This window comes from Chanodichthys erythropterus, chromosome 15 (assembly GCF_024489055.1).
Source record: "Chanodichthys erythropterus isolate Z2021 chromosome 15, ASM2448905v1, whole genome shotgun sequence".
Classification (NCBI taxonomy): Eukaryota; Metazoa; Chordata; class Actinopteri; order Cypriniformes; family Xenocyprididae; genus Chanodichthys; species Chanodichthys erythropterus.
The window spans coordinates 17103491-17128968 of NC_090235.1; the positions used below are offsets into that span (position 1 = coordinate 17103491).

Sequence of the window (25478 nt, forward strand, 5' to 3'; positions counted from 1 at the left end):
GAAAAAAGCAGAGGGGAATCGGAAGGAATTTCCTTCTATAACTGGGACACGGTGGGTAAATATAAACCACTTGTTATAACAGGAACTTGAAATTTATAGCTTGTAGTATTTTGTCCGCAGACTCTTGCTTGGTTTCAAAATATCGGCGGTGTAATTGTCTGCAGATGGAAAGAGACGCAGCTGTCGGAGAGATCAGCACTTTGATTAAAACACTTTCACACTCGGAAGAACGTCAGTCACTGGAAGGAGATGATGCTGATAACGCACCAGAGAACTTGCTGGACTTTTTAATCTCTAAATAATTCTGACCAGATTTGAAATATTGCATGAAAACTGATACAATATTTTGAATTCGCCAATTCCATTAACTCAGGAAGACTGAGAGTGTTTGTTTTTGAAAACTTATTCCACAGCGTACAATATTTTACAACATTAATATTTTCTGCTGTGCTTACATATTTCCAGTTGTTTGAATGGGTTTGTAGGATGAAACAGATATTAGATCCGGACAGTTTTATACACATCCCTCCATGACAGAAGCTGAAGAAATAAATACTCGTTGTCAATCACAATTATTCATTCATAAATAAGCCTCTTCTATATATATATATATATATATATATATATATATATATATATATATATATATATATATATATATATATATAGTTTGGAAAGGTTTGGACGCATTACTGTTTTTACTGTTTTGAAAGAAGTCTCTTCTGCTCATCAAGCCTGCATTTATTTGATTAAAAATAGAGAAAAATACAGTAAAAATGTGAAATATTATTACAAATTAAAATAACTGTGTACTATTTAAATATATTTGACAAAGTAATTTATTCCTGTGATCAAAGCTGAATTTTCAGCATCGTTACTCCAGTCTTTAGTGTCACATGATCCTTCAGAAATCATTCTAATATGATGATTTATTGTCAATGTTGGAAACAGTCATACTGCTTTTTATTTTTTATAACCTCTTTATTGGAAGAAATTAATACTTTTATTCAGTAAGGATGTGTTAAATTGATAAAAAGTTTATATTGTTAGAAAAGATTTCTGTTTTGAAAAAATGCTGTTCTTTTTAACCTTTTATTCTTCAATGAATCCTGACAAAGTATTACTGTTTCCAACATTAATCGTAAATCATCATATCAGAATGATTTCTGAAGGATCATGTAACACTAAAGACTGGAGTAATGATGCTGAAAATTCGGCTTTGATCACAGGAATAAATTACATTTTAAAGTATATTAAAATAGAAAATTGGTAATATTAATATAATTTTTTTTTCTGTATTTTTAATCAAATAAATGAAGGCTTGATGAGCAGAAGAGACTTCTTTCAAAAACAATAAAAATATTTCATTTAATTTAATTTTATTTAATTTTATTATTATTTTATTTTATTATTTTCATTGTTTTATCATTTTATTTTATTATTTGCATTTTGCATTTGTTTCACAACTTTTTCCCCTTTTTTTGAAGTGAATGTAATCACAACCTTGGCTACATTATTTTATTTTATTTTAATTTAATTTTATTTTATTTTATTTTATTTTATTTATTTTATTTTATTTTATTTTATTTTGCATTTGTTTCGCAACTTTTTTCCCTTTTTTTTAGAAGTGAATGTAATCACAACCTTGGTTACATTATTTTGTTTTATTTTATTTTATTTTATTTTATTTTATTTTATTTTATTTTATTTTATTTTATTTTATTTTATTATTTTTTTTTATTATTATTTTATTTTATTTTGCATTTGTTTCACAACTTTTTTCCCTTTTTTTTTTTAGAAGTGAATGTAATCACAACCTTGGCTACATTTTATTTTATTTTGTTATTTTGATTTGATTTGATTTTTATTTATTTATTTATTTGCATTTTTCATTTGTTTTATGTCTTTTTATTTTATTTTAAATCGAAGTGAATGTAATCACAACTCTATGTATATGTTTATGTTCGAGCTTGATAAAAAATAGTCATTTTAGAAGAAAATTCCAGATGGCACTTAGAGGCCTTAGCATCTGAAGTCTTATATATATGTGTGTGTGTGTGTGTGTGTGTGTGTGAGTGTTTCTTCTGGTCCAGATCCAGAACATTCCCTCTTAAACCCTCTTTTATTAAATTCACGGAGGTTGATGTAAATTTTTTCATGAGTATCTGTCACCTGCAGCTTTTGAGGAGTTTGTTCAAACATCATTAGTCTGCATATGGCTGTCTTGCTGGAATGGAAGTGACGTGTTTGTCATGTTCTGTTCAGTGAATACGAGGTTCATGCTGAGCGAGAGAGCGAGTGGAAAGTGTTTTGTTTGTTCACTGCAGATCCACAGACGCTTTCTGATGAGTGTGTACCAATATAAACAGCTGGATTTATTATTTCTCTGCTCGTTTGTGTCTAACATGGTTTTCTGTGTGTATTTAGTGGTGCCAAACAGCACAAAACAAGCTGACGAGGAGAGGAAGTTTCGGGACTGTGCCGACCTCTATCAAGCGGGTTTCCAGAAAAATGGAGTTTACACCATCAACATCAGCCCACAGGAGACGAGGAAGGTAGGAATTCTGTTTTCACATCAGCTATGCTGGAAAAAACAATAATGTCATAAACCTTTGCTAGTAATACAAGAAGACGTCGTGGCTCTGTTTGAGTCGTCATAAAATGTCATAATGTTAAATGTCATAAAAAAGTCATGTATCACAAAAATCACAAAATTGCACATCGGATCACACAGTAAAGAATTCTATATATTTAATTTGCATTTTTTTTACTGCTATTTTATTTTAAATATAAGTGAATGTAATCACAACCTTGTGCTGCATTTTATTTATTTATTTGCATTTTGTATTTGTTTTACTTTTTTTTAATTTTAAATAGAAGTGAAGGTAATCACAACCTTAGCTGCATTTTTTATTTTATTTTATTTTATTTTATTATTTTAATTTAATTTTATTTAATTTTATTTTATTTTATTTTTTTATTTTATTTTTTTATTTTATTATTTTATTTTATTTTATTTTATTTTATTTTATTTTTAATTTACTTTACTTTACTTTACTTTACTTTACTTTACTTTACTTTACTTTACTTTAATTTAATTTTGCATTTTGCATTTTTTTTACCTCTTTTTTTTTCAATAATGTTGTTAATAATGTTTTAAGTGAACTTAATCACAACCTTGGCTGCATTTTATTTTATTTTATTTTATTTTATTTTATTTTATTTTATTTTATTTATTTTATTTTATTATTTTATTTTATTTTAGTTTAGTTTAGTTTAGTTTAGTTTAGTTTATTATTTTATTTTATTATTTGCATTGTGCATTTGTTTTACTCCTTTTTTATTTTATTTTAAATAGAAGTGAAATGATAACGTCACCTGCATTACAATTTAACTAAATTTATTTAGTTTCTAATTGTTTTTATTTTATTTTATTATTTTTGCGTTTTGCATTCTGCTTTTTTATTTTGTATTTTTTGTATTATTTGACTAATTTTTGTATTATTATTTTTATCTAGCATTATTTTCCTGCTATCAGAACAGACCTATAGCCAGTTTCTGATTCACATTGAGAGTTTCTTCTCTATATATAACAGAGAGGAATAATCCACCATCATAACCTGATATTGCCGAGTTCAACATGTTTCTGGTTCAACATTTGTGTTGATTCTGGAACAACATTCAAATCAACCAATCAGATTTGAGAGACAAGTTTACAGATGATGTCACGTTTACGCTTAAAATCATGAATTGGTCCGTCTACATCAGTGTGGTTCATCTATCATTTCCCTCTGATTTTTGGGATAACTTATGTGTAGGGTTAGGTTTAGGGGTAGGAATAGGGTTAAGACTAAATTTTCAGACTAGAATGTTGTTCCAGGATCAACAAAATATGTTGACTCAGGAACGCACCTAACTCCGCAACATCAGGACGTGCGTAAGGGTCAGGTGAGGTAGAAGTGCACATTTTTCCATCTTTTCCAGTGTGTGAAAAGGCTGCGTCTGTGAATGTATAAATGTGCCCCTGAATATCTGGTTTCAGTGTTGCTCCAGCCGGTGATACTGCTTTAATTGCAGCCAGGTTGGTCTGTGTGTGTTCAGCTGTGTGTGTGTGTGAGGAGACTGTGCTCTGATCTCAGACCTGCTGCTCAATCTCTCCGCTAATCACTGTTTGGAGAAGTCTCTGAGCTAATGGGGATATCTGGTGTTGTTATAAGAACATGCGGATCCATAAGGTCAAGATAAATGGCTTGTGGTATTTCCGTCCTTACACACGTGTGTGTGTCTGATGTGTGTGTCTGTCTCTGAACAGGTGTACTGCAACATGGAGACTGCGGGCGGAGGCTGGACCGTCATCCAAAGACGAGAAGACGGCAGCGTGGACTTCCAGAGAACATGGAAGGAATATAAAACGGTACGTACTGCCAGGATCTTCTCACTGACCTCTGGTGGACATGATCTTCATCTCAGTATGTGTTCATCTGTCTCTGATTAACTCCGTAACCATGGCAGCAGCAGGAAACAGATGACGGGATTCTCCCTCTCCTCGAGGATGATAGTTTGCATTAGAAATGCAGTCATTGTTACAGTCAGTGGGAAACATTAGCATTATAAACTCCACGAAGGTAAAGTGGGACGTCAGTGCTGGCTTTGAAACCAACTTTCAGACATGATGCAGTATTCCTTTCCATCGCCTGAACTCGTTCATTAGTTTACAGCTGTGTAGTTTACGCAGTCAATCACACACCCTGCGTACAGCCGTTCATCTACAGATTTATGTGCATTCGTTTTACTGCTTTTTAATTTTATTTTAAATGGAAGTGAAAGTAATCAGAACCATACTCTCTAAAACATGCTGGATTGTTTCAACACGTTTGGGTCAAATATGGACAAACCCAACCGTTGGTTTAAATTTTGAAATATAATTTTTAAACCCGATGTTTAAGTTTGACCCAAACATGGATTGAAACAAACCTGCTGCATATTCATTTGAATTGAATTTAAAATTTCATTTCATTTTATTATTTTTTTTATAGAAGTGAAAGTAATTGCTGCATTTTATTTATTTGTTTGTTTGTTTGTTTGTTTGTTTGTTGTTTAATTTGCATTTGTTTTACTGCTTTTATATTTTATTTTAAATCAAATTAAATGTAATCACAACCTTAGCTGCATTTTATTATTTTATTTTATTTCATTTATTTATTAATTTTACTGTTTTTCTAATTTATTTTAAATAGAAGTGAAAATAATAATAAACTTAGTTGCATTTTATTTATTTATTTGTTTGTTTAATTTGCATTTGTTCTACTGCTTTTATATTTTATTTTAATTAATTAATTTATTTAATTTAATTTTATTATAATTTCAAGTAATTACAACCTTAGCTGAATTTTATTTTATTTTATTTTTTATTTCATTTATTTATTAATTTTACTGTTTTTCTAATTTATTTTAAATAGAAGTGAAAATAATCATAAACTTAGTTGCATTTTATTTATTTATTTGTTTGTTTAATTTGCATTTGTTCTACTGCTTTTATATTTTATTTTATTTATTTATTTATTTATTTAATTTAATTTTATTATAATTTTAAGTAATTACAACCTTAGCTGAATTTTATTTTATTTTATTTTATTTTTCATTTATTTATTAATTTTACTGTTTCTAATTTATTTTAAATAGAAGTGAAAATAATCATAAACTTAGTTGCACTTTATTTATTTATTTATTTATTTAATTTGCAATTATTTTGCTAATTTTATAATTTATTTTAAATAGAAGTGAAAGTCATCACACCCTTAGCTGAATTTTATTTTATTTTATTTTGAATTTTATTTTATTTTTATTTATTTTATTATTTATTTCATTTTATTTATTAATTTTACTGCTTTTATATTTTGTTTTAAATAGAAATGAGAGTAATCACAAACTTAGTTGCATTTTATTTATTTATTTATTTCTTTGTTTTTGTGTAATTTGCATTTATTTTACTAATTTTATAATTTATTTTAAATAGAAGTGAAAGTTTTCAAAACCTTAGATGCATTTTATGTACGTATTTATGTATTTATTTGTTTTGCATTTGTTTAAATGCTTTTATATTTTATTTTTAAAAAGAAGTGAAAGTAATCACACCCTTTGCTGCATTTTTATTTTTATTTTATTTATATGTTTTTAGTAATTTTATGTGCTTTTGTCAAATTTAATCAATTTTAATTAAATTTGAGTCATTTTAAAACTAAAAACTTGAAAATGTTGTCTTGACAACTTCATCTAATATATCAATGTTATTTTATTTCAGTTTTATTTCAGTTAACAAAACTGATTTTTAATATAGTTTTAGTTATCAATAACAGCACCGCTGTGGTCATTCAGCCTGTTATAAATGACCTCCAGAACGTCCTGATAGCTAACAAACAGAACATAAACATAATGAAAATTAAATTTGCAACTCTATACTGAGAACTGAAGCTGACGCTGGATTTGCCAGAAACTTTAAAGCTCAAAAATGTTTATTCCAAAGATCAAATTTAGGACAGAAAGATCACAACATCCATCAGTGTTTGACTGTACTGGGTTAAGAACATGTTCAGCGCTCAAGCAAATAAAAGACGAACAGAGAGAATAAATTCCCCTTCCGTCAAAATAACACATGTTGACTGATGGCGCTCGTCTTCTTTTAATATCGGATGAGATGAATTACAGCATGTTTTTCATAAGTCTTTGACCTGGACCAGTTTGAGGTTATAGAGCCATAAATTCAGCAGTGAATCTAATTTAAAAAAAAAAAGCTAAAGCTTTATTTGTATTTCCTCATTCCCTGGTTTGGATCAAATGAAGTATTGGAATAATTCGCCTCTCCTCGTTGGAGAATCCGTTGCAGCCAATCACTCCCAGCTCCATCAACACTTCTATTTCTCTTTCCCCAAACAGTTTCCCAAAGGAGGATGGGAGAAACCCTTCATCAGAATGGAATCAGATATTTAGACTATGGAAACAATTGTTCTGGTTTTGGCAGTGTTAATCCGACTTCAGGAGAGGCTTTGAATGGCCGTTACGGGAATGATTCATAGCAGAGACAGCGATGTTGTGCTCTAAACCACACGCCCCAGGATCAACTGTTCCTCTGCATTACTCATGATGTTCACATACTGATGCGTGTGAAACGCTCTCGTGACGGGAAAGCTTCTCAGGGACGATCGCTTCCGCGGGGAAACCCGGCAGGTTTGTGGAGGGTAGATCCTCACAGTGTCTCATATTTACTGCTCATCAATCATCTGATCCCATGAGCCAGAAGTTAATGAGAGGCTGTAATGCAATATGAGTCGCATCATAGAAAACTTCATCTTAGTTGCACATAAACTGTGGTTACTATCGTTAACTAAAACTACAAAACTAGTAAAAGCATGTCTGTTAATGGAAATTAAGATGAAATTAAATATAATATGAATTTTAAATAAATACATTTTTATATGTATTTGCATTGGTTTACGGCTTTTTTTCTTTCTTTTCTTTTTTTATTTAAGTGAAGGTAATCAACCTTAACTGCATTTATTTTGTTTTGTTTTGTTTTGTTTGTAAACATGTTATTTATATAGTACTATAATTATTAACTGGAAATAAATAAAAAAACTAAAATAACTAATTGTATTTTTATTTTATATTTATATTCATTTTTTTTTTTTTTATTTATTTTATTGTTTATTTTTTATTCATATTTTATATATATAGCACATAATCACAACCTTAGCTGCATTTATTTTAATGCATTTTATTTTATTTTGTTTTATTTTATTTTTTAAATTTTTATTTTATATTAATATTTTATTTATATAGTACTAAAATTATTAAATGGAAATAAATAAAAACTAAAATAAATAATTGTATTTTTATTTTATATTTATATTCATTTTCATTTTATTTTATTTTATTTTATTTTATTTTATTTTATTTTTATTTTTATTTTTATTTTTATTTTATATTCATATTCATTTTATTTTATTTTATTTTATTTTATTTTATTTTTATATTTATATATTATTTATAGTACTAAAATTTTTAACTGGAAATAAATAAAAACTAAAATAACTAAAAGTAAACCTAAAACTGAAATAAAAAATAAATTAAACCTAAATGTTAACTTGACAAGCACATAACCGAATGACTAAAAATCAAACTAATATTAACAGGAAAAATATAAAAATAAAAGCAATTTTTTTTTTTTTTTATCCAGGCTGTCATGCAAAGAAATTATGAACACTTGCAAAAACAAGAGAACTGAGAAGAAAAACGAGAAATATTAATAACTGATTATGTTTTTTTAAAAAAAATATATAAAATATTTTCCACACATTTTAATGGTTTAATTTAATTGAACTTGTATGGTCATTAAACACAGATATCCCCTCTGGACGTGTCTTTTGGACACTGCTGTAGATTGTTGAATTATGTAACCTTGTGATATGGTATAGACAACATATTTTCTTTCATTTTTTCATTGATTTCCGTCGTTTTTGAGCCACATGACCTTGTTTTTCCACTCTCCTGTCAGGGAAACCTCTGCTGAAATTGCTCCATTAAATACATTCCCTGTTTCTTCTACATCAGGACAGTTTTACAGAGATATTGATGTTGCCGTATGACGCTGCTCGACCGCAGTGGAAATATGTTCCATTGTTTCCATATGGAAGCTCTGAACTGGATCGGCTCTAATGCTTTCACAGATACTAACATCAGTTTTGTCACATTCATTCATTTATTTGGAAGTGCTGAACGTAACACAATTGCATATTTGCAATAATAACCCACTTATGATTTGTATTTCCTCTTTTCAGGCATAAATGAACACAGAAATGTTTTATGGAAAAGACATGATGAGTGTTTCATCAGAGAGACTTCAGGAAAAATACTGATCCATCATCATCCATTTATCCATTTATCCATCCATCATCATCCATCCATCCATCAATCCATTTATTCATCCATTTATCCATCCATCTATCCATTTATCCATTCATCCATCCATCCATCCATCCATCCATCCATCCATCCATCCATCCATTTATCCATTCATCCATCATCCATCCATCCATCCATCCATTTATCCATCCATCCATCATCCATCCATCCATTCATCCATCCATCCATCCTTTATCCATCCATCATCAATCCATCCATCCTTTATCCATCCATCATCCATTTATCCATTTATCCATCCGTCCATCCATCCATCCATTCATACATCCATCCATCCATCATCCATTCATTTATCCATCCATCATCCATTTATCCATTCATCCATCATCCATCCATCCATCCATTCATCCATCCATCCATCCATCCATCATCCATCCATCCATCCTTTATCCATCCATCATCCATTTATCCATCCATCCATCCATCCATTCATCCATCCATCCATCATCCATTCATTCATCCATAATCCATCCATCCATTCATCCATCCATCCATCCATCCATCCATCCATTCATCCATCCATCCATCCATCCATCCATCCATCATCCATCAATCCTTTATCCATCCATCATCCATTTATCCATTCATCCATCCATTCATCCATTTATTCATCCATCATCCAATCATCATCCATCCATTCATCCATCCATCCATCCATTCATCCATTTATTCATCCATCATCCAATCATCATCCATCCATTCATCCATCCATCCATCCATTCATCCATTTATTCATCCATTTATCCATCATCCATCCATCCTGTATCCATCCATCAATCCATCCATTTATCCATCCATCATACATCCATCCTTTATCCATCCATCCATCCATCCATCCATCCATCCATTCACCCATTCATCCATCATCCATTCATCCATTTATCCATCAATTTATCATCCATCCATCCATCATTCATCCATTTATCCATCCATCATCATCCATCCATCCAGCACTCGTGATTTCTTTGTCATTTAATTAATTAGATTCATTAATTTGTTTGTTTGTTTTTTAATTGTTTCCTTTTTTTATTTCTTTATCCTTTTATTAGTGTATTTATCTTGTTTTATTTTTATTATTATAGTTATTAGAGCTAATTTATGTAAAAAAAAAAAAAAAGAAAAAGAAGGAAAAAAAAGAAGATAAAAATAAAATAAAAAAATCATCTGGGAAAATTCGTACCATACAGAGGTAAATAATCAAATGAAATCCAACCAGCACTCATGATTTCTATTTCCCTCATTGGAAATGTATTTATTTGTTTGTTTGTTTGCTTGTTTATCTGTTTTATTTTTTTATGCTTATTTATTCATCCTTATTTATTTATCTATTTATCCTTTATTTATTTATTTTTTTTATTAGAGCACATTTATGTCAAAAAATCAAATGGGGAGAAACACGTTCAGACCAGAATTTGTAGCATTCGGGATTAAATAATACGTGATGGGATGCACATGTTAAAATCCGTCCACTGCCTTCATTGTGAATGTGTTCGTTTGGCTGCAGCAGGGAGGAATGCAGAGAAAGCTAATTACAGATGTTACTCATTACAGATTTGTATTCATACTTGGAAATGTTTCTGTTACACTGCACTGTAATTATTACTGTCAGCACCTGCACTGCATTATGACATGTTTCAGAAGCCTTTCTCCAGCTGTTTGGAGCTAAATGGATCCATTACACACATGGAAACTCGTCCAAAATATCTTTTGGAAGCAAAAAAATGACTGTTAAATGATTTTTTTACTCTGTGTGTTTATGTGCATAGAAATTACACAAGACAACATACTGCTTCTCATCTCGACTCAAGTCATGCACTGTGTTTAATTATATACTATATACACAGTTCTGCATTTTTCATTGGCATTACACACAAAAAATCATAACTTAGTAATGTAAATGTCATGTCATAATGTAGAGTATTTTCTCACAGTCTTCCCAGATCTGATGCAGCCATTTAACATTTAGGCTCAGTGGTTATTGATACTCTCGTGTGTCAAATGTTCTGGAAATCTGTAATTATTATCTCCAGAAAATGATGAATTGTGGAATTCCATTCCCTGTGTTGATTCTATTAGGCTTGAAATATTTTGGATGGGATTTTCTTTCCCACTGCCTCATCCAAGGCCTCCCGTGACCTGAGTCGATAGTTAAACTGACCCGGAGTCCACCCTCTCTTCTAGGGCTTTGGGAGCGTGTCGGCCGAGCACTGGCTGGGAAACGAGTTTGTGCACATTCTGACCAATCAGAGGCAGTTTGCCCTCCGTGTGGAGCTGACCGACTGGGACGGACACCAGGCCTTCTCTCAGTATGACAGTTTCCACATCGACAGTGAAAAACACAATTACAGGTACTTTCTGCTCTTCATTATTTTGAATGCATTATTTTAATTATATATATGTATAACGTATGATATTCCTCTTGAGCCGCATTAAGGTCTCCATATCTCTGGGATTGAACCAACGGGGGCCTTTAAAATGAAAATACCAAAAGAAAAGTTTGTAAAGAGCCAGAATGTAAAAGGATATTAAGATATCTTAAATTCTTCTTGAGTTACAGGCATGCAAACTTGATGCAAAAAATACAAGAAGTGCTTTTTTCCCATTTTTGAACTGTCACCGTTGGCATATAATGAAACAAAGATTGCTAAAGTTAACATATTTTACATATAGACTTACCACTCTCTGTGTAAAAATAAAATAATGATGCTGCCATCTTTTCACCCCTGTAAAATGGCTCTAAATCTCAGGTGAAAATTGTCATTTTGACCCTCCTCTACAAAATGGTGGATTACGCAGTAAATATGAATCTGTGACATTTAATATTTTGTCTTTCATCACTATTTATGTTTATATTTCTTCAGAAAAAAATATTAAAATAAAAAATGTGAGTCAGGGAAGTTTCTAAACTTTGCTTGATTTGACACAGAATGACCCTATTGTGAAATATTTTTACAATTTAAAATAGCTGTTTTCTATGTGAATATATAGTAAAGTGTAATTTATTCCTGTGATCAAAGCTGAATTTTCAGCATCATTACTCCAGTCTTCAGTGTCACGTGATCCTTCTAATATGCTGATTTGGAAGTCTAAGTCTAATATTTGATTGTGGGAACATCACAGATGAGATATGAGACAAAAGTGTTGTTATTCCTCAAATTCATGCGTTCATTCATAGTTTCACTCTCTGTGGGATCTATTAATGCTTTTTATGGATGAAACTATGGGGAGGAATCAAGCTATTTGCTCCATCTGGGGTTGAAATAAGGTTACGCGTCACGCCAAACGCTCACCCTTTTTCAGCCCTGTTAACCACTTAAATTTCTATACAAAAAAAAAAAAAAAGAGAAGAAAAAGAGTACAAGCAGTCTTTGTATCTCAGCCACAGGCAGGTGTTCACCTACAAACGCTTCAGATCTGTGCATCTCAGCAGGCCGGCGGTCCGTGGAGTCCTGCACACTTGGCCGGCCCGTAGTGGCCTGTGCTGGTGAAGAGTTTCAGGAATCTAATCAGCATTCTCATCTCTAAAAATAGATTTGTTCTCTTGAACTGTTATGCTATGGTAATCACTCACTGCCTCTTGAGAATACAACCCCTTTCTTTGGCCAAACACAAAGTGTGCAAGAGGTTGCTACTTCTGGAAATTCAGATTAGACCTTTAGATTCCAACCTGACAACCTTTTTACTTTGTGTCTATAAAAAGCACAACGTGTAGATGCACTATGAAGATATGCCTATCTAGTACGGGTGTTTTTAAATCCCACCAGTGACAGCAAAATGTTTACAGCCTGATTTTTTTTTTTTTTTTTTTTTTTTTTTTTTGTGGTTTGTGTTCTGGTTTAGGCAGACATAGACTCTCTAAGGAAGAGGAAGGTAGGTTACATTAGTTACAGGCTAGTTGACCCAAAAATGAACATTCTAAACATTTTTTTTTTTAAATACTCCACACAACCAGCTCATTTAACAAATATTAGAGGAAAAAATTAAACATTTAGAAGTAATTCAAGTGTAATGGACCAGTTTCTGTTGTCCTGTTTCCACCGTAATGGCGCTGGATCTCATGCAGGAGATGGCTCGCATTCAGCGGGGGAACTGCCCCACAAACACTGGGTTGTTACGTCTGACCCAGGATCTGTGTAACACAAAAACTACCCAAACGCTGGGTTGTTACGTCTGACCCAGGATCTGTGTAACACAAAAACTACCCAAACTCTGGGTTGTTACGTCTGACCCAGGATCTGTGTAACACAAAAACTACCCAAACGCTGGGTTGTTACGTCTGACCCAGGATCTGTGTAACACAAAAACTACCCAAACGCTGGGTTGTTATGTCTGACCCAGGATCTGTGTAACACAAAAACTACCCAAACACTGGGTTGTTACGTCTGACCCAGGATCTGTGTAACACAAAAACTACCCAAACGCTGGGTTGTTACGTCTGACCCAGGATCTGTGTAACACAAAAACTACCCAAACGCTGGGTTGTTACGTCTGACCCAGGATCTGTGTAACACAAAATCTACCCAAACGCTGGGTTGTTACGTCTGACCCAGGATCTGTGTAACACAAAATCTACCCAAACGCTGGGTTGTTACGTCTGACCCAGGATCTGTGTAACACAAAAACTACCCAAACGCTGGGTTGTTACGTCTGACCCAGGATCTGTGTAACACAAAATCTACCCAAACGCTGGGTTGTTACGTCTGACCCAGGATCTGTGTAACACAAAAACTACCCAAACGCTGGGTTGTTACGTCTGACCCAGGATCTGTGTAACACAAAAACTACCCAAACGCTGGGTTGTTACGTCTGACCCAGGATCTGTGTAACACAAAATCTACCCAAACGCTGCGTTGTTATGTCTGACCCAGGATCTGTGTAACACAACAACTACCCAAACGCTGGGTTGTTACGTCTGACCCAGGATCTGTGTAACACAAAATCTACCCAAACGCTTGGTTGTTACATCTGACCCAGGATCTGTGTAACACAAAATCTACCCAAACGCTGGGTTGTTACGTCTGACCCAGGATCTGTGTAACACAAAAACTACCCAAACGCTGGGTTGTTACGTCTGACCCAGGATCTGTGTAACACAAAAACTACCCAAACGCTGGGTTGTTACGTCTGACCCAGGATCTGTGTAACACAAAATCTACCCAAACGCTGGGTTGTTACGTCTGACCCAGGATCTGTGTAACACAAAAACTACCCAAACGCTGGGTTGTTACGTCCGACCCAGGATCTGTGTAACACAAAATCTACCCAAACGCTGGGTTGTTACGTCTGACCCAGGATCTGTGTAACACAAAAACTACCCAAACGCTGGGTTGTTACGTCCGACCCAGGATCTGTGTAACACAAAATCTACCCAAACGCTGGGTTGTTACGTCTGACCCAGGATCTGTGTAACACAAAAACTACCCAAACGCTGGGTTGTTACGTCCGACCCAGGATCTGTGTAACACAAAAACTACCCAAACGCTGGGTTGTTACGTCTGACCCAGGATCTGTGTAACACAAAAACTACCCAAACGCTGGGTTGTTACGTCTGACCCAGGATCTGTGTAACACAAAAACTACCCAAACGCTGGGTTGTTACGTCTGACCCAGGATCTGTGTAACACAAAATCTACCCAAACGCTGGGTTGTTACGTCTGACCCAGGATCTGTGTAACACAAAAACTACCCAAACGCTGGGTTGTTACGTCTGACCCAGGATCTGTGTAACACAAAATCTACCCAAACTCTGGGTTGTTACGTCTGACCCAGGATCTGTGTAACACAAAAACTACCCAAACGCTGGGTTGTTACGTCCGACCCAGGATCTGTGTAACACAAAATCTACCCAAACGCTGGGTTGTTACGTCTGACCCAGGATCTGTGTAACACAAAAACTACCCAAACGCTGGGTTGTTACGTCCGACCCAGGATCTGTGTAACACAAAAACTACCCAAATTCTGGGTTGTTACGTCTGACCCAGGATCTGTGTAACACAAAAACTACCCAAACGCTGGGTTGTTACGTCTGACCCAGGATCTGTGTAACACAAAAACTACCCAAACGCTGGGTTGTTACGTCTGACCCAGGATCTGTGTAACACAAAATCTACCCAAACGCTGGGTTGTTATGTCTGACCCAGGATCTGTGTAACAAAAACTACCCAAACACTGGGTTGTTACGTCTGACCCAGGATCTGTGTAACACAAAATCTACCCAAACGCTGGGTTGTTACGTCCGACCCAGAATCTGTGTAACACAAAAACTACCCAAACGCTGGGTTGTTACGTCCGACCCAGGATCTGTGTAACACAAAATCTACCCAAACGCTGGGTTGTTACGTCTGACCCAGAATCTGTGTAACACAAAAACTACCCAAACGCTGGGTTGTTACGTCCGACCCAGGATCTGTGTAACACAAAATCTACCCAAACGCTGGGTTGTTACGTCTGACCCAGGATCTGTGTAACACAAAAACTACCCAAACGCTGGGTTGTTACGTCCAACCCAGGATCTGTGTAACACAAAAGCTACCCAAACGCTGGGTTGTTACGTCTGACCCAGGATCTGTGTAACACAAAATCTACCCAAACGCTTGGTTGTTACATCTGACCCAGGATCTGTGTAACACAAAAACTACCCAAACGCTGGGTTGTTACGTCCGACCCAGGATCTGTGTAACACAAAAACTACCCAAACGCTGGGTTGTTACGTCTGACCCAGGATCTGTGTAACACAAAAACTACCCAAACGCTGGGTTGTTACGTCCGACCCAGGATCTGTGTAACACAAAAACTACCCAAACGCTGGGTTGTTACGTCTGACCCAGGATCTGTGTAACACAAAATCTACCCAAACGCTGGGTTGTTACGTCTGACCCAGGATCTGTGTAACACAAAAACTACCCAAACGCTGGGTTGTTACGTCCGACCCAGGATCTGTGTAACACAAAATCTACCCAAACGCTGGGTTGTTACGTCTGACCCAGGATCTGTGTAACACAAAATCTACCCAAACTCTGGGTTGTTACGTCTGACCCAGGATCTGTGTAACACAAAAACTACCCAAACGCTGGGTTGTTACGTCCGACCCAGGATCTGTGTAACACAAAATCTACCCAAACGCTGGGTTGTTACGTCTGACCCAGGATCTGTGTAACACAAAAACTACCCAAACGCTGGGTTGTTAGGTCCGACCCAGGATCTGTGTAACACAAAAACTACCCAAACGCTGGGTTGTTACGTCTGACCCAGGATCTGTGTAACACAAAATCTACCCAAACGCTGGGTTGTTACGTCTGACCCAGGATCTGTGTAACACAAAAACTACCCAAACGCTGGGTTGTTACGTCTGACCCAGGATCTGTGTAACACAAAAACTACCCAAACGCTTGGTTGTTACGTCTGACCCAGGATCTGTGTAACACAAAAACTACCCAAACGCTGGGTTGTTACGTCTGACCCAGGATCTGTGTAACACAAAATCTACCCAAACGCTTGGTTGTTACGTCTGACCCAGGATCTGTGTAACACAAAAACTACCCAAACGCTGGGTTGTTACATCTGACCCAGGATCTGTGTAATACAAAATCTACCCAAACGCTGGGTTGTTACGTCTGACCCAGGATCTGTGTAACACAAAAACTACCCAAACGCTTGGTTGTTACGTCTGACCCAGGATCTGTGTAACACAAAAACTACCCAAACGCTGGGTTGTTACGTCTGACCCAGGATCTGTGTAACACAAAAACTACCCAAACGCTGAGTTATTACGTCTGACCCAGGATCTGTGTAACACAAAAACTACCCAAACGCTGGGTTGTTACGTCTGACCCAGTAGCTGGGTAACACAAAAACTACCCAAACAATGGGTTGTTATGTCTGACCCAAGATCTGTGTAATACTAAAACTACCCAAACAATGGGTTGTTATGTCTGGCCCAGGATCTGTGTAATACTAAAACTACCCAAACACTGGGTTGTTATGTCTGACCCAGGATCTGTGTAATACTAAAACTACCCAAACAATGGGTTGTTATGTCTGACCCAGGATCTGTGTAATACTAAAACTACCCAAACAATGGGTTGTTATGTCTGACCCAGGATCTGTGTAATACTAAAACTACCCAAACACTGGGTTGTTATGTCTGACCCAGGATCTGTGTAATACTAAAACTACCCAAACACTGGGTTGTTACGTGTGACCCAGGATCTGTGTAACACAAAAACTACCGAAACAATGGGTTGTTAAGTCTGACCCAGGATCTGTGTAACACAAAAACTACCCAAATGCTGGGTTATTACGTCTGACCCAGGATCTGTGTAACACAAAAACTACCCAAACACTGGGATGTTAAATTAAAGTATATGTAAAAAACAATTATTTTTGATATTTTATTTTTCAGGAACCAAGACTTAGTATCTTACGTCATTTTGCAATTAAAGGCACTCCAGCTGATGATCGTAACATGTTGTCAGAATACATAGTATTCAAAAAATAGCCTACTGACACTAGTAGGTCACATGATGATGGCAACATGGCCAATGTAGTACATCCGGATTACATTTATACTAAATAGAATTTTTTTTTACACTCAAAAAGCAAGTTTCAATCTAATTGCTGTATGTACTATGCCATTTTGAATGCAGTGTGAGACTTATTTTGTGTTCCACAGAAGAAAGAAATCATGTTTGGAATGACATGAGGGCGAGTAAATTTTATTTAAGTAGCTTGGCGGGTTCACCAGCATATCAGGATCCAGTTGTGCTTAATTCACACACACATACTGTACAATATGCATATGCACACACACATAGTGCAGACATGGCACATAAAATCACTTTAAAATTCCGCAAGCGTGTGCATGAATCCACAAAGGATAATTTAAAGCTTAACATATTACAACGCACAAGCATTTCTATTTTTCAGAAACAGTGTGGAGACTTTCCAGTCAGGAAATATTTGCCAGCCACTTTTTAGGCATTTGCCTAAATTTAAAGCTAAAAGAGTCGGTATTAGAACAGCAGTAATTGCTCACAGAAATAGTGGAGCGTAATCCCAAAGCCTAAATCACGAATAGGAGAAACTGTCAAGTTTATTACCTTTCTTTGGTCCTAATGATTTCCAAACTACACACAGGGTAAAGGTTGAAGTGAACAAAGAGCACTTGGCTGAAAGTATACCATGCTCAGCACAATAAATTTCAGATAATGACGATGTCTTTTTTTCTTCATGTAACCAAGTTTGTGCAAAGGTCCGAGGCAATAATTGTGGGTTTGTGAGGGGAGTGAGAGGTGTGATCCAACAAATCAGTCAGCATTATTAGACAGTGACATTACAAATGTTTATTAGACTTGACACTTTAATCATTTCAATAGTAAATCTCTAATGTAACGGTTAAACTGAGATCATTTTTATTCCTTAGTCACTTTTTATATATTATTCTGATAATGTTAATATGCACACTTCTATATATATATGTGTGTGTGTGTGTGTGTGTGTGTGTGTGTGTGTGTGTGTGTGTGTGTGTGTGTGTGTGTGTGTGTGTGTGTGTTTAACCTTTGTACTACAATATGAAGTTAAGTCAAGAATATTTCAGCAAACAAATCAAGTGTATTTTGAGATATACTCTAGTGTAAACACTCAAACAAGATGAAAATCTGACTTTGGCATGGAAAAAAAACAATCTTTCCAACTATATATATTTTTTCCAGGTCTTGTGCATTCTTCTGGTAAACCTCAGGTCTAGTTATCAACAGCTATCTCAGGGTAATGCTATACGCCTCGGTGGCGCTAACTGACCACAGCTCTGCCCGATATACACTTTTTAGGCTTGTGCAATGGAAACTACAACAGTTTTCAGGAGCACTGAATACACAGACCATGACAGCGAATGTGAAAATGATCAATGACTGTGACACTACACTCACTAGAAAATATGATATACATAAAGGTGAAGGAAATATATATAGCACATATACACAAAGATGCATATGTTCATGTTTATCTGACCAATTTTATATAAGTAGGTTTATAATATCTGGAGGCAGGAAAAAAACAAGCCACTTCCATGCTTAAAAACATAATAAATAAATACATAATTAATGTTGAAAAGGCAAGTTCAGGAAGAGAGAAAAGTGACATGAGAAATGAGGAAAAATATCCATTACACCACTTATATTGTGTGTTTAATTTCCTGACGATTGTGAGATGCTGCTGATAAACACCAGCTCTTATTACAGTCGTGTTTACACTGCTTATGAATCCTGAAGCTCCTTCATTTCAGCGAGTGTAACAATCAGCTAAATGGATCTTGAGCGTAATTGCTTCTAAAGATCAGCACTGGTAATGTTAGTTTGGCACCTATTCAGCGCTCTACATCACTATATTGAATGTGATCATAAATTACATTGCCAATCTGCAGCCGAGCAGAAGTATTTTATCCAGATACTCCATTAAAGAGAAGCTGAAAAATGATATTTGACCATAATTCAAAATGAATTCGATTTTTTTATCATATCTGATAATGTTTTATGTGAGCTGGAATTCGGGAGAGCGCAGTGTTTTGTTTTCTTGGGTGAAACTACACAAGGATACAAAATGTTCCGTGGGGTTCTATTTAGAACTCTTCTTGCATTGCAGAGGGGCGGAGTTATGAGATTTGATTGACAGTTTGGGGTTCTATTTAGAACTCTATGGTTCTTCTTGCATTGCAGAGGGGCGGAGTTATGAGGTTTGACTGACAGTTTGAGGATCCAATGGAGTTACGAGGTTTAGTCACGAGCTGATTTATTGGGTACATATTTGCACAACCCACAGAGAGATGTTACCGATAGTAATGATTTATTTAAAAATATGGAGATAAATGTTTTGACAGCGACATTACAGTTAGTAGAATGTCTAAAGTGGACTATCGAAATAAAGACCAACTGAACTGTTTCTTCTAAGAGTGTAGGTCAGTGCTGCCACAGCCTTGTTTTCCCTGTGGGATGGGGTCATGCCGGGGGTCAGTCTTGTTCATATTCCTGGGCCGGACGCCACTGACCCAGAGCCAATGCCCACAACACTGACAGACTCCCAGACTCCGCCTGTGTTTACACGGCTGCTTTGTATATTGATGGAGTGGAGTGTGTGAATCCCTGCTGAGAGGACCAGCTCAGTCCAGGCTGGTTTGTGCCAGAGAGCCACAGTGTTTACCAGTGGAACTGATTCATTAAGTCTTGCTGGTTAACCTAGTTAAAAAGTGGGGACCGGGCCTCCAAAACATGCTCCAGCTCTGCTGATCTTCTTAGCATGAGTGTGTGTTTGTGTGGGTGTTTGGAATAAAATATGCTTTAAGCTTTAATTTAGGAGAGAGAATGAGGTGCAGAGTAACTCAGGGCAAAGAAACTCATTTTTAAAGAAGGCGAACAGCCAAAAAATACTCACTGGAGCTTCAATATTGAAATGGTTTACTGCTCACAGTGTCCTTGACTGCGTTTTAAAATAGAAGAACTAATTCTCAATGTGTTTTGGTCAAATCCAGTGAGGGGATGAAAACAAAAACGTTTTGGGTTTTTTTTAATGCTTTTTATGTTTTGTTTTCTGTTGTTTAATGTGTTATTCATTTATTTATTGCAATGAGGTTAATGTGTGTTTCAAAACACTTAAAGGGTTAGTTCACCCCAAAATGAAAACAATGTCATTTATTCCTCACCCTCATGTCGTTCCACACCCGTAAGACCTTCGTTCATCTTCAGAACACAAATTAAGATATTTTTGATGAAATCCGATGGCCTGCAAGATCCATTAATGTACTAAAAACATTTTTAAATCAGTTCATGTGAGTACAGTGGTTCAATATTAATATTATAAAGTGACAAGAATATTTTTGGTGCGCCAAAAAAAACTAAATAACGACTTATATAGTGATGGCCGATTTCAAAACACTGCTTCAGGAAGCTTCGGAGCGTTATGGATCTTTTGTGTCGAATCGTGATTCGGATCACGTGTCAAACTGCTGAAATCACGTGACTTTGACGCTCCAAATCATGATTCGACACAAAAGATTCATAACGCTCCGAATCTTCCTGAAGCAGTGTTTTGAAATCGGCCATCAATATATAAGTCGCTATTTAGTTTTTTTTTTTGAGCACCAAAAATATTCATGTCACTTTATAATATTAATATTGAACCACTGTACTCACATGAACTGATTTAAATATGTTTTTAGTACATTAATGGATCTTGAGAGAGGAAATGCTGTGAATGCAGGCCTCACTGAGCCAACGGATTTCATCAAAAATATCTTAATTTGTGTTCCGAAGATGAACGAAGGTCTTACAGGTGTGGAACGTCATGAGGGAGAGTAATTAATGACATTATTTTCATTTTGGGGTGAACTAACCCTGTAATTGGCGCTGTATATGTTTGTTCTTGAAGCAGATGAAATGATCTTGATTTAATATCTCTTTGTCCAGCCAAGTTTGAAATCCACAGATTTTGCAAAGATCTCTTCTGGTGTGTCTGGTGTGAATTTTGTATGGAGGTCTTGGCACAAACACGCTGTCGGCTGTGAACTCTCTGCTGAAACATTAAAAGTGTGTACTATCAATATCACCGCGCTCTTCCAGAGTGCTGTCAGCAAAACGACACACAGACGCATTTCAAAGATCTCCTTTATTGACAGCCAACTTTTGAACATGATTTGCTCAATGTTGTTTCTAAATGAGGTCAAAAAACAGTAACAGTAAAATAGAGCAATTGTCAAAGTCACCTGCGAGATGAAAATGAACTTTTCCATTTTCCAGAAAACAATCTTTTTGCTTCTCCAGTAAATGCATCCTGATTTAAGAGTTAGATATTTGTACTGAAAAACAAGAGAGAAATACAGAGGAAGTGTAACTTTATTATGTTTCCAGAAGCAGTCACATTACCAAATTAAAGAAATACCGCCGCTGCAGGATTGTTGAATGTTTCCGATGGGACGTGACGGATTTAATGCGTACGATCATGGTGGGCCTCACGCTTGCTTATCACACTGTGCTTACGTGATGAGTTTTGACATCCCACAGCCGCCGAGAGGAAGCGATATATAAGGCTTTTTATTTTCAGTCTTTGGCAAGGAATTCTTTGATCAAAGGAGGCCGGGACACATGGACCCCTATGGCACTCAGGACTGTGTTTGTTCTTCCTCAGTATTTTTTCAACCCTCATTCTGAGCCTCTGTCTGAAATGATCCGTTTTTAAGGTGCAGCTCGTCAATAAACACCCACTCTTATGATTGGCTGACGTCACTGCATAGGCATTATCCATTATCCATATAAAACCGTCATGTACAGGCAAAGCATTTGTGTCCACAACATGATCTCGTGAGAAAACGTGTGTATTTTGACGTAAATTGTGGTTCAGCCACACAAAAACGTACAACATTGACGTATTTATAGCACTAAAACGTAAAAATACTTGCGTATTAACACAAAAAAACGTAAATCATGTAACGTAAAGTGTGAATGTATATGAATTCCCATGTATTAATATTAAAATTGTGGCTTTAATGATTTAATGATGTTTTTAGTCAAATTTATTGAAAGCAGTTTACTCATCTATGTAACATGAAATAACATTTCTGTTCGTGACTTGTGCTGCTCATTTCGGAGGATTACATAATGTTAAACAAGACTACAATTTGAAACCTTATGAATAAAATTTCTGTAAATGTTTAACCATTTTGTACGGAAGAGAATTAGGGCCAAGCAATAATGAAAAAATAAAACCATCTTGAGATTAAAGTTGTTAAATTTCGAGAAAAAAGTCGAAATAAAATGTTGAGAATAAACTCGTTAAATTACAAATTTGTTCTCATAATTTAATGACTTTTTTCTCGTAATTTAATGACTTTATTCTCAACATTTTGTCTCGACTTTTTTTCTTGAAATTTAACTACTTTTTTCTCGAAATTTAACAACCTTTTTTCTCAAAATATAACACATTTTTTCTCGTAATTTAATGACTTTATTCTCAACATTTTATCTCGACTTTTTTCTTGAAATTTAACGACTTTTTTCTCGAAATTTAACGACTTTTTTTCGCGTAATTTAATTTTATCCTCAAAATTTTATCGACTTTTTTCTTGAAATTTAACATGTTTTTTCGCGTAATTTAATGACTTTATCCTCAACATTTTATCGACTTTTTTCTTGAAATTTAACGACTTTTTTCTTGAAATTTAACATGTTTTTTCTCGTAATTTAATGACTTTATTCTCAACATTTTATCTCGACTTTTTTCTTGAAATTTAACGACTTTTTCTCAAAATTTAACATATTTTTTCTCGTAATTTAATGACTTTATTCTCAACATTTTATCTCGACTTTTTTCTCGAAATTTAACGACTTTTTTTCTTGAAATTTTATGACTTTTTTCTCGTAATTTAACGAGTTTATTCTCAACATTTTATCTTGACTTTTTTCTTGAAATTTAATGAGTTTGTTCTCATAATCTAACGACTTTTTTCTCAAAATTTAACACTTTTTTTCCTCAAAATTTAATAACTTTTTTCTCGTAATTTAATGACTTTTCAACATTAATCTCGACTTTTTTTCTTGAAATTTAACTACTTTTTTCTCGTAATTTAATGACTTTTCAACATTTAATCTCGACTTTTTTTCTTGAAATTTAACGACTTTTTTCTCGAAATATAACAAGTTTTTTCTCGTAATTTAATGACTTTATTCTCAACATTTTATCTCGACTTTTTTCTCGAAATTTAACAAATTTTTTCTCGAAATTTAACGACTTTTTTTCTCGTAATTTAATGACTTTATTCTCAACATTTTATCTCGACTTTTTTCTTGAAATTTAACTACTTTTTTCTTGAAATTTAACACGTTTTTTCTCGTAATTTAATGACTTTATTCTCAACATTTTATCTCGACTTTTTTCTTGAAATTTAACGACTTTTCTCGAAATTTAACGACTTTTTTTCTTGAAATTTTATGACTTTTTTCTCGTAATTTAACGAGTTTATTCTCAACATTTTATCTTGACTTTTTTCTTGAAATTTAATGAGTTCTCATAATCTTAACGACTTTTTTCTCGTAATTTAATGACTTTATTTTCAACATTTAATCTCGACTTTTTTCTCGAAATTTGACTTTTTTCTCGTAATTTAATGAGTTTATTCTCAACATTTTATCTCGACTTTTTTCTTGAAATTTAACGACTTTTTCTTGAAATTTAACAAGTTTTTTCTCGTAATTGAATGACTTTTTTCTCATAATTTAATGACTTTTTTCTCAAAATATAACAATTTTTTTCTCGTAATTTAATGACTTTATTCTCAACATTTTAGCTCGACTTTTTTCTCGAAATTTAACGACTTTTTTCTCGAAATTTAACGACTTTTTTTCTCGTAATTTAATGACTTTATCCTCAACATTTTATCTCGACTTTTTTCTTGAAATTTAACGACTTTTTTCTTGAAATTTAACATGTTTTTTCTCGTAATTTAATGACTTTTTTCTCGAAATTTAACGACTTTTTTTCTCGAAATTTAACGACTTTTTTCTCGTAATTTAATGACTTTATTCTCAACATTTAATCTCGACTTTTTTCTCGAAATTTAACGAGTTTTTTCTTGTAATTTAACGAGTTTATTCTCAACATTTTATCTCGACTTTTTTCTTGAAATTGAATGAGTTTTTTCTCGAAATTTAACAACTTTAATCTCAAGATGGTTTTATTTTTTTATTATTGCTTGGCCCTAATCCTCTTCCGTAATTTTGTAATATTTAGTTTGTTCGCTGTGTGATTTTTTTTTTTTTCCTATGCGGTGACTTACAATACAACCAGAAGATACACCAAAGCACAACAGAATTTTTTTCGTTGTAAAAACGTAAGTGTTTTTACGTTTTAGTGCCATAATTATGTCAATATTGTACGTTTTAGCACCTTTCTAAACGTACCAAAATGTACGTTTTGTGTCTTTGAACGTTACGTATTAACAATGAGACCAGGCTGGTGTCCATTAAACTCTGTCAAGTTTCTCTTTTACACTGTGCCTCGTTTACAAAACGCTACGAACATGACGCGATGCTCACAAATGTCAGCTGTTAAGCGACTGAATGCCAGTGGGCGGGGCCTGTGGTGTGATGATGTATAACTATTGGTCGATGTCTTGCTCTGGAGGTGGGCATATGCAAATGTATTTGCCAGTGTGACGTCACAGATCCTGCAATATCCAAACAAGCCATTTTTTCGATCTTGATTAAATAAAATCTTTGTTTATGATGAGGAGGACGTTTTAAGCTGTGAGACTTGTAGGATGTTTGTTCTTGTATGTCAAAATATCAAGACAGATTTGATTTCTCATGCCATGACCCCTTTAAGTCTTTTTTTTTTTTTTTTTTGATAAAAAAAATCTGGAAAATGAAGTGAGTTTGTGCTTAAAACAAGAATAAATATCTGTCAGTGGAGTCAGAAAAAATAATCTTATTTTTCCTTTGAATGAAGTTTATTTTTTTTAA

At 34.4% G+C, this 25478-nt stretch overlaps 1 protein-coding gene across 2 annotated transcripts in view; it reads left to right on the top strand.

The window, feature by feature from the left end:
• angpt1 (angiopoietin 1) overlaps positions 1-25478 on the top strand; it is an 84656-nt gene that overhangs the window by 47332 nt on the left and 11846 nt on the right. For both annotated transcript variants that reach the window (XM_067411662.1, XM_067411664.1), the window contains exons 5-7: positions 2428-2555; positions 4313-4414; positions 11158-11324. In XM_067411662.1, the coding sequence (XP_067267763.1) occupies positions 2428-2555; positions 4313-4414; positions 11158-11324 (397 nt within the window). The remainder of the gene's footprint in view (positions 1-2427; positions 2556-4312; positions 4415-11157; positions 11325-25478) is intronic.